Genomic DNA, 11,138 nt, shown 5'->3' with positions numbered 1-11,138 from the left:
AACTGAACTTGATTGCGAGAAAGAACTCATATAGCACCATGCAAAAGTATTCATTTGGTACAAAGCTTTGTTGGATTGAGTTAAATTTTCTTTTACAAGTTTTAGCAGTCAATAGAAAGGTTGCAATCAGCCCACTGTCGCAACTTGTATTTTGTGTGATTAATAAGAGATTTCCCCTTCAGTGATGATTAGGCAAGCCAAGAATTTGTTTGGTGGGAAGTTTCTTTTTAAGTAATTGTTAAATTAATATTAAATAAACTTAAATGGAGCACTTCTTGATAATAATAAAGAAATAGCCTTCTAAAAGAGTTTATATTTGAACAACGTTATGATAAATGCTGTTACAACTAAGCTAAGATATATGCATTATGTGTTTATGTTAAAAATTCATAATTTCATTAATAAGTTACTACAAAATGTTGTAAAATGAGAATAAATGTGACTCAAATAAAAGTAAGGATGACCATGTATTACTTTAATAATATATATATATATATATATATATATATATAGAGGGGAGAAAAAAATCAAAGAAGAGAAATGAAAGAAAGAAAGAGAGAGAATGAGAGAAAGAGAATATCTTTCTTTTGCTCGGGATGCTTTTTACATGGGGTGTAAGAAGCCTTTTATAGGCTTCACAATATGAACTCCCATTACTCATCTTAAAGATGAGTAAATGGAGTTCATAAATGATCATCAATGTGGTCATTCACCACTTCATTTACAACACTCCCCCTTGGATGACCACCATATTAAAAGAATATGCCTCATTAAAACCTTGCTAGTAAAAAACCCTATAGGAAAAACCTAGCAAAGGAAAAAGAATACAATATTCTTTTCTTGGTATATTAGGACTGTCTCGTTAAAAACCTTGCTAGTAAAACCTAGTAGGACAAAACCTGGATGAAGGAAAAAAAAGTACAGTACACAAACACCATTTTACAAGCATACTCTCCCTCATGTCGATATCCTTGAGTTGACTCATTCCAATCTTGTGTATTAACTTCTTAAACATTCAGGTTGGCAATGATTTTGTGAATAAATCTGCTAGATTATCACTTGAGCGTATTTGTTGCACATCAATTTCACCACTCTTTTGGAGTTCATGTGTATAAAAGAATTTTGGTGAAATGTGTTTAATTCTATCTCCTTTAATGTAACCCCCTGATATTTGTGCAATGCAAGAAACATTATCTTCAAATAATATTGTCGAGTCACCTTTGATAAAGGAGAGTCCACATGATTCCCGAATATGTTGGATCATAGATCTTAGCCATATACATTCACGACCTGCTTCATGAATTGCCAGTATTTTTGAATGATTTGATGATGTGGCCACCATTGTTTGTTTGACAAATCTCCATGAAATAGCAGTATCATTGCAATTAAACACATACCCTGTTTGTGACCTACCTTTATGTGGATCTAAAAGATATCCTGTGCATCTGCATATCTAAGCAATTGTTGCTTTGATTCCTTTGAGTAAAATAAACCCATATCAATATAGTTCCACGAAGATAACGCAATATATGTTTGATACCATTCCAATGTCTTTGAGTTGGAGCGGAACTGTATCTTGCCAATAAATTGATAGAAAAAGCAATGTCTGGACGTGTACAATTGGCAAGATACATAAGTGCACCAATAGCACTAAGATATGGTATTTCAGGACCAAGTAACTCTTCATTTTTTTCGCAAGGACAAAATGGGTCCTTTTTCACATCAAGTGATCGAACAACCATTGGAGAACTTAAGGATGTGCTTTATCCATATAAAAACACTTCAAAACTTTCTAAATGTATGTTGATTGATGTCCTAAAACTCCATGTGGAAAATACTCGATCTGCAGGCCGAGACAAAATTTTGTTTTTCCAAGATCTTTCATCTCAAATTCTTTTTTCAAGTAATTTGTTGTTCTTGTGAGCTCTTCAGGAGTTCCAACAAGATTTAAGTCATCAACATACACTGCAATAATTGCAAATCCGGTTTTTGATTTCTTAATGAAGATGCATGGGCATATAGGGTTATTCACATACCCTTCTTTTAACAAGTATTCGCTAAGGCGATTATACCATATGCATCCAGATTGCTTTAATCCATACAAGGATCGTTGCAACTTGATTGAGTACATGCTACGAGGCTTTGTACTATTTGCTTCAGGCAATTTAAATCCTTCAGGGATTTTCATGTATATATCATTATCTATGGATCCGTGTAAATATACTGTAATAACATCCATGAGACGCATATCCAGTCTTTTTTAGACTGCCAAACCAATTACAAAACGAAATGTGATTGCGTCCATGATGAGAGAATATGTTTCCTCGTAGTCAATACCAGGTCTCTACGAGAAACCTTGTGCTACTAATCGAGCTTTATATCTTTTGATCTCATTATTCTCATTGCGCTTTCGTACAAAAACCCATTTGTACCCAACACATCTTCAGGTGTTTGGACTATAGGTCCAAAAACTTCTCGTTTTGTTAATGAGTTTAACTTTGCCTGTATAGATTCTTTCCATTTTGGCCAATCATTTCTATGTTGACATTCTTCCACATTTCTTATGATATCAGAGGCCACTTGGAAAACAAAAATATTGTTAATAACAATATTATTTCGATCCCATTTTTCTCCCATGTGTACATAACTTACTGAGATCTCACAATTTTCAGGTACATGTGATTCTTTAGGGGCTTCTCGTTCAATATGTGGCTTTTTAGGGGCTTCTTGTTCAATATGTGCCTTTTTAGGGGCTTCTTGTTCAATATGTGTCTCTTAGGAGCTTCTTGTTCAATATGTGCCTCTTCAAGGACTTTCTGTATTATTTGTACCTCTTCTAGGGCTATAGATTTATCAATTTTAAACTGATCAGTAATTTTGATGGCCTCTTCTAGAGTGCCAAGTTTTTCTTGGGTTCTCCTCTTTCGGGGAGTTACATCATTTGAGCCAATAGGTCTACCACGCTTCTAGGGTTACATCTGTGCTGGAGTATTTGTAGCCGGGATATGTGACTTTGTCACTTTCTTTGTATCAATGAATGCATTTGGTAATTGATTTGCAAGATTTTGCAAAAGAATGATCCATTGAACTTCTAGTTCACATTGATTTGTATGAGGATCAAGATGGATCATAGTGAATGTCTTCTAACTAATTTCTCATTGTTCTTCAGGAATCGACTTTTCTCCCCCTAATGACTGGAAAACACTCTCATTAAAATGACAATCTGTGAAGCAGGCTGTAAAAACATCGCCTGTCAAAGGTTCAAGATATCTTATGATAGATGGAGAATCAAAACCTACATAAATCCCAAGTCTTCGTTGGGGACCCATTTTAGTGCGTTGTGTAGGTGTAATTGGTATATATACTGCACAACCAAAGATTCGCAAGTGAGAGATATTTGGTTGTTTTCCAAGCATAAGTTGTGAAGGGGAGTATTCATGGTAAGTTGTAGGTCGAATATGAACTAATGCCACAACATGCATAATATAGCATATCCCCAGGCGGAAGTGGGTAATTTGGTTTTCATTAGTAATGGTTGAGCTATTAATTGGAGACATTTGATGAAGGATTCTACTAAACCATTTTGGGTATGAGTATGAGCAACAGGATGCTCAATATTTATCCATATTGACATGCAATAGTCAATGAATGTTTGAGAAGTAAATTCGCTAGCATTATCAAGACGTATTGTCTTAATTGGATAATCTGGAAATTGTGCTCGTAATTTGATTATTTGTGCAAGGAGTCTAGCAAAAGCAACGTCACATGTAGAAAGGAGACAAACATGTGATCACCTAGTAGAAGCATCTATTAAGATCATAAAATAACGGAATGGTCCACATGGTGGATGGATAGGCCCACATATGTCCCCATGTATTCTTTCTAAAAAGATTGGTGACTCAGATATGAATTTAGTAAAAGATGGTTTGATTATCAATTTACCTTGTGAGCAGGTCGCACATGAGTATTCATTGGGTGAAAGAATCTTCTAGTTCTTTAGTGGATGCCCATGTGAGTGTTCGATTATTCGACACATCATTGAAGACCCTAGGTGACTTAGCCTGTCATGCCAAAGGATAAAAACTTTTGGGTCGTTGAACTTCTAGTTCACGACAACATATGATTCAATAGGCTTTATAGTTGTATGATACAACCCAGAGGAGAAAGTCGGGAGTTTTTCCATTATAAGCTTCTGGCCAGATATAATGGAAGTAATGTAAAGATATTCTACATTATCTTCATTCATAATTTCAATACGATATCCATTTTTGCGGATATCTTTAAAACTGAGCAAATTTCTTTTGGATTTGCTAGAATATAAAGTGTCATTTATATGAAATCTAGTTCCATTTGACAACGTTATGTTTGCTCTTCCAGAGCCTTCAACTAAGTTTGTAGTACCAGATATGGTACTTACATTAGCTTTTATTAATGTCAATTCGAGGAAATATCTATTATCTCGAAGAATTGTGTGTGTGGTCGCACAGTCTGCGAGACATACATCATCCTCATTCATCTTGAGATCAAATAACACATGGATTTCAGATATAACAAAAAAAAGGCATAATGTAAATAACAAAGAAAATCAGATGTAAATATAAGACATAATAATATATTATTTCATATATAAAGTAACATCAATCAATGTTAATTTTCTCATCATTTATCAAATGATCTATTTTTTCATTGGGACCTCCAAAGAAATCAATGTCATAGTAGGTTAGGTCCAATCCATCACCATTGGTAAAGTTCATCTCTATCTCTTTTCCTTTTGCTTTTATTAATGCTTGGTAAAGGTCGATCAAATGTTTGGGCAGATGATAGGTACGTGACCAATGCCCTTTCATACCACATCTGTAACAATTATTCTCATGGTTATTAGGAGGTTTATCTTGTAAACGCTTCTCATTTTCTTGTTTTGTCTTAGTATTGTTCCACTTCTAGTGGTGCAATGAGACTTTCATTTTATGAGAATTATTACTACAAGAACCATGGTATCGAGGATTTTTTCCACGACCACGACCACGTCCTCGTCCTCGTCCACGTCCACGAGTTTGGGACAATATTGCATTCACTTTATGGAATGGTTCGGATCCAGTTGGACGAGACTGATGATTTCTCATCAAAAGCTCATTATTTTGTTCAGCAACAAGAAGACATGATATTAATTCAAAATATTTTGTAAATCTACGCTCTCGATATTGCTGCTGCAGGAGCACATTCGAGGCATGAAATGTAGTAAAAGTTTTCTTTAGCATGTCTTCTTCTGTGATTTTTTTCTCCACACAGCTTTAATTGAGAGCTGATTTTGAAAAGTGTGGAGTTGCATTCACTAACAGTTTTAAAATCTTGCAATCTTAGGTGCATCCAATCATATCGAGCTTTTGGGATAATCACAGTTTTCTGGTGGTCATATATTTCCTTCAAATTACTCCATAGAGTAAAAAGGTCCTTTACCGTAAGATACTCATTTTTTAAACCTTCATGGAGGTGATGGCGAAGAAAAATCAATGCTTTGAGCGATCCTGTAGGGATGCTTGATTTTCTTCTTTGATCGTAGCTCCAAGGTTCATTGCATCAAGATGTAATCCAGCATCAAGGATCCAAGATAGATAGTTCTTTCTCGAAATGTCAAGTGCCACAAATTCGAGTTTTGTGATATTCGACATTGTCAAATAACTTCATATATATGACAAAACAATATTATTAGAATCAGTTATAATAACTTGATAACATTGGTATAACTTTGATTATAAACAAAATCAAATAATTTGTTTATAACTTTTAACATTATGTAACAAAACAAATTAACAATAATATAAATATGTAAAATTTTATTCTATATCAATAACTTCAAGTTTAAGATACAAGAATTACCTTCAGAGCAATTCGTACTGATAATGTGTTGTAAAATGAGAATAAATGTGATTTAAATAAAAGTAGGGATGACTATGTATTACTTTAATAATATATATATATATATATATATATATATATATAGAGAGAGAGAGAGAGAGAGAGAGAAAGAGGAGAAAGAAATCAAAGAAGAGAAATGAAAGAAAGAGAGAGAGAGAGAGAGAATGAGAGGAAGAGAATATCTTTCTTTTGCTCGGGATGCTTTTTACATGGGGTGTAAGAAGCCTTTTATAGGCTTCACAATATGAACTCCCATTACTCATCTTAAAGATGAGTAAATGGAGTTCATAAATGACCATCAATGTGGTCATTCACCACTTCATTTACAACACAAAATTCATTTTCAAAATTTAGAAAATTTATTATATGAAAGAGTCCATTAAAAATAATTAAAAGAAGTTCTACTCCTTTTTTTTTTTTTTTAATATATATATAAATAATCAAAAGGGACAAAAAAAGAAAAAGAAAAAAAAAAGACTCAATTTTATTTTACATAAAACCCAAAACTTACCTCCAACCCAATTACCCCTCCTTATATATACTTATTTCATTAAGATAGAGGTGGCAAATGGGTTGGCCTAACATGAACCAATGTTTGGTGAGTCTTTAAGGGCCGACATGTTGGACCCTCACAACCCAGTTAAGATCGTGTCAATCTATGCAAGCCAAATAGGCGGCCCGAAATGGTTCCATGAGCTTGTGGGCTAATCTTATTGGAAGTGTTGAATTTTTCAAAGAAAGTGAATTAAATTATTGAATTAAACGAGCTTGCTTGCTAATTGTTTTTTTACAAAAATGTAAATCTCTTGTGATTTAACTTTATACTATATTTGGTCATCCTTATTGAACTATTTTTCCTTATTGAGCTATTGAAGAAAGGTTGGACTAGGAAGGTTGTTTTTATTAGAAAGAACTTTATAGTTGATTAATTATTTAGAATTCTTAACTTAGGACTCAATCAATTATAATTCTTAGAATTTTTATTAAGTGTTTGGAATAATCATTAAAATTATTGTTGAAATATTTTAAGCAGTTTTGGAATTAGAAATTCATAACCTTTTAATTAAGTCATTAAGTCCTGATTATTGTTTTGAATTAATTTGAAGTGGCTGTTATATACGTATCCAAAAACATCTTTTGTCATAAATAATATCAATATTAAAAGATGACGTACCAAATGGTCACTAAGGATTCCTGCATATAATTGACTTAGCTTGGCCCACTACGAGTTAAATTTTGATGACACTCCGGAAAGGGGAAAAAGGTTAATTTTGCGGCTTGGGTATTTGAACTTGTGAAATCATAAGGTACACAAACATTTGAATTCCATCTTAGCGTCCTGTTGATCATGACGGAGGTGTTAATTGCTCCAAACAATGAACTGAATATTGTTAGATAACCAAACAATAAACCCCAAAAAGTTTGTTGCCCTAATCTTCCCACTGACTCGTATTTTTCCGATTAAACTTATTTAGCCTAACTCAACGTCAATATTGCATTTTTTGTCAATGGAATTTAGCTGAATAGGAAAACTACCCCTATACTCCAAATGGTTTTCCAAGTTCTCCCACCAAACACGATGGCCAAATCACCTACCTAGAGCCCAAAGTTTCATACATCCACCTATAAAAACCCAACACCAAGCTATGGCTTCGCAACTCAAGTTTCAAGTAAAACGCAGCTTGATTCAAATCTACATACACACCAATCTAAACTCATTCAGCAATGGCATCTTGCAATTGCTTAATCTTATCTCTCTTCGTTCTATTGTCATTTTCGAGCATTGATGTTAGCCTAGCGGCACGTCGTCTTTTGGACACTGCCCCACCCTCTGTGCCAACCACACCTGTTATACCCAGTCTGCCAAAACCAACGTTGCCACCTTTGCCTTCATCACTCCCAACTCTGCCAACTGTGCCCTCACTCCCAACTCTAACCAACCCTACATTGCCTCCTTTGCCGTCTCTTCCAACTATGCCACAGCCCACATTGCCATCCTTGCCCATGGCCACACTGCCTCCACTTCCTAGCATGCCCGCCATGCCCTCTATCCCAAAGCTCACGTTGCCTCCTCTGCCATTGCCAACCATCCCCACGATTCCCACAATCCCAACCACTATGCCTTCAATCCCATTCCTCTCCCCCCCACCGGCGACCACTAGTCCTTGAGAAGACACGGTGTCCCTACAGTTGGCTATCTCTGATGGTCTCTATTTTTAGTGCACGTTCTGGGAGATATTTTGAGGCTTTCAACCTTTCATATCATTTGGATTTATGTATCTAAGCATTGTTAGTTCCTTCTTTTGTTTCTGCATTTATATGTATGATTTCGGGTTTTCATTTATTGGGATTGTGATATATCATAATGGATGATTATTTTTTTTGTCTTGGATCTTTGTTCTTTCGCTGTGTTTTAAGACTTAAAAGGCTGGACTAAACTGTTATGTATTGTCAGTGAATGAGAGAGGGCTTCAAGTAGCCATCATCAGGGTATTCATCTCCATTTGCTTACTTTGGATATTGATAATCGCATACCACCATGCAAAAGTATTCATTTGGTACAAAGCTTTATTGGATTGAGTTAAATTTTCTTTTACAAGTTTTAGCAGTCAATAGAAAGGTTGCAATCAGCCCACGGTCGCAACTTGTATTTTGTGTGATTAATAAGAGATTGCCCCTTCAGTGATGATTAGGCAAGCCAAGAATTTGTTTGGTGGGAAGTTTCCTTTTAAGTAATTGTTAAATTAATATTAAATAAACTTAAATGGTGCACTTCTTGATAATAATAAAGAACTAGCCTTCTAAAAGAGTTTATATTTGAACAACGTTATAATAAATGCTGTTACAACTAAGCTAAGATATATTCATTGTGTTTATGTTAAAAATTCATAATTTCATTAATAAGTTACTAAAAAATTCTTTTTCAAAATTTAGAAAATTTATCTTATGGAAGAGTCCATTAAAAATAATTAAAAGATGTTCTAGTCATCTTTTATATAAATAATCAAAAGGGACAAAAAAAATGAAAAAGAAAAAAAATAAGACTCAAATTTATTTTACATACAAATGGGACGAGGGAGGGTAGCATAATATTAGAATCAACCCAAGTTTAAACATAAAACCCCAAACTTACCTCCAACCTGATTACCCCTCCGTATACTTATCTCATTTAGATAGAGGTGGCAAATGGGTTGGCCTTACGTGACCCAATGTTTGGTGAGCCTTGAAGGCCTGACATGTAAAACCCACACAAGCCAGTAAGATCATGTCAGTTTATGCAAGCCAAATAGGTGGCCCATTTTGGTTCCATGAGCTTGTGGGCTAGTCTTGTCGTGCCAATGGAGCACCCCACTTTGTTAATATTTAATTTATTTTTTCAAGTCATTCTACTGTATTAGATTTTTTTTTCTTTATTAAATGAAATTTCTTTTTGTTATTTTAAACATCTTAAATACTCTTTTTAAAATTTCTATATTTATGAAGTTTGTAATTGTAAAATTTGTAGAGATTTTAAATTTTTGTTTTCAAAAATAGGTAAAATATCATATTTGAATTTGTTCTTGATCAAAATTACAATAAATTTAAAAGTTGGAATAAAGTGAGAATTGCATCACTATAGTTTGAGTACATCCTAACTAGGTTGACACTCACCTAACCATAGCTATCAATTATATGCATTACTCAACCTTTAAAAATAAGTAACATTTAATAGATTTAGAAGAAGTGAACAATATATAATTCTTCATCAATTTGAATATTTACTTTGTCTTCTTATTCAATCTTCATTCTTCTTTTTTCATCTTCATTCTTCATCTTCATCAATCTTGAACATCTTTTGTCTTTCTATTGTTATTCAAATTGTCTAACAAAAGTTTGAATTCATCTTTGCAAGTTTGGAGCCTCATGCATCCATCTTTGCAACCCTTCAAACATGCTAAGGACTTGATCATCTCTGGTGTGAGTCTTGTCCTTCTATCCCTAATTATTTGTAGCTGAAGAAAAGTAGATTTTGATGCTACAATAGATACCAGTGGAGTTAGTAGATCATGTGCCATTTTAGATTAGATAGCATGAGAAATGTGGATTCATGAGATTTCCACCATTTTAATAATTATAGTTTTGGATTTTATTAGGGTTTAGGTATGAAGAGTAATTAATATTTAAATATTTTGAAAGATTAGACCTACTTGAAGTATACCAATTTGTCACTTTCCCTTAACTAATTGCATAAAGAACAGATTATTTTCAAATGTGCATGAAGTGGTAGCACTTGAAGAGGCACTAGCTTATTTAGTCTCATAATATTTATACAAGGTGTTTAATTGTTCATATCACTCATCCAGTGGTTGGAATGGTTGGTTCATATAAGTAGCTATAAAATTTAAAATGTTTTTTACTCATCCAGTGATAATTTGAGAATATGTTATCATACCCTACATAAGATGCTAACATTTGGTAGGTAGAATTCCAATGATGACCTATATCATGACAAAATCTTCTCTTCTTCAAACCATCTATTTTACATAAAGCATCAAATTCTTATAATTTGTTAGGATGAAGAATAAATGATATAACAAACTGGATAGTCTCTAATAATGGAGATTTTAAATCATCTTGTGTTATTAAATTAAATGTATGATAAATACATTTCACATAGAACATCTCACTTAATGGACCTTCTTTAATTGCTCTTACAAATAAATCTATGGTACTTGTATTGCATGTTTGAAGCATTATCAAAGATAACACTACAAGATTTTATTTATATGCTAAACTGTCTAAAGGTAATCATAAGAGAATCATATATGGTAGACCATTATAAGGAAAATATATTAAATGAGAACCTATTATTTTCTTATTTAATTTCCAATTTGAATTTGTATAATGTGTTGTCACACATGTGACAACTTCATTCCTTTGACTAGTCTATATATCTAAGGTCATAGAAATAATACCACTATGATTATAATCCTTATAACTTTTATTATATCATTACGAAAGGTCATAGAAATATTGTTGATTTCTAATATAAAGGAGTTTTTAGTGAAATATGTTGGTCTCATTTATGTGTTCTTAAGTATAAAGGTTGATCCTTAAGGAAATAGGGTGTATGTTCATGTATAAGAGTTTTTTATGAAACGAGTTCTACATTTTGGTGGGCATGATTCAAAGTTTTGAAATTTGTTCACAATTTTTGTTTTAGAATATTAAAGATCAAAGGT

General features: G+C 33.3%; 1 protein-coding gene across 1 annotated transcript; it reads right to left on the bottom strand.

Annotated features, from left to right (window-relative positions):
* Positions 1 to 7,631: 7,631 nt before the first annotated feature.
* Positions 7,632 to 8,006, bottom strand: LOC117910986 (glycine, alanine and asparagine-rich protein-like). Its single transcript, XM_034825156.1, has one exon. The coding sequence runs from the start codon at positions 8,004 to 8,006 to the stop codon at positions 7,632 to 7,634; it is 375 nt and encodes a 124-aa protein (XP_034681047.1).
* Between the last annotated feature and the right edge of the window lie 3,132 nt (positions 8,007 to 11,138).

The sequence above is a fragment of the Vitis riparia genome, chromosome 3 (genome assembly GCF_004353265.1).
Source record: "Vitis riparia cultivar Riparia Gloire de Montpellier isolate 1030 chromosome 3, EGFV_Vit.rip_1.0, whole genome shotgun sequence".
In the NCBI taxonomy this organism is placed as follows: Eukaryota; Viridiplantae; Streptophyta; class Magnoliopsida; order Vitales; family Vitaceae; genus Vitis; species Vitis riparia.
This window is presented reverse-complemented; position numbering and strand designations above follow the sequence as displayed.

Bases quoted from the DNA above. Each gene is read 5' to 3' on its own strand.
- LOC117910986 (XM_034825156.1), bottom strand. From the start codon at position 8,006: ATGGTTGGCAATGGCAGAGGAGGCAACGTGAGCTTTGGGATAGAGGGC.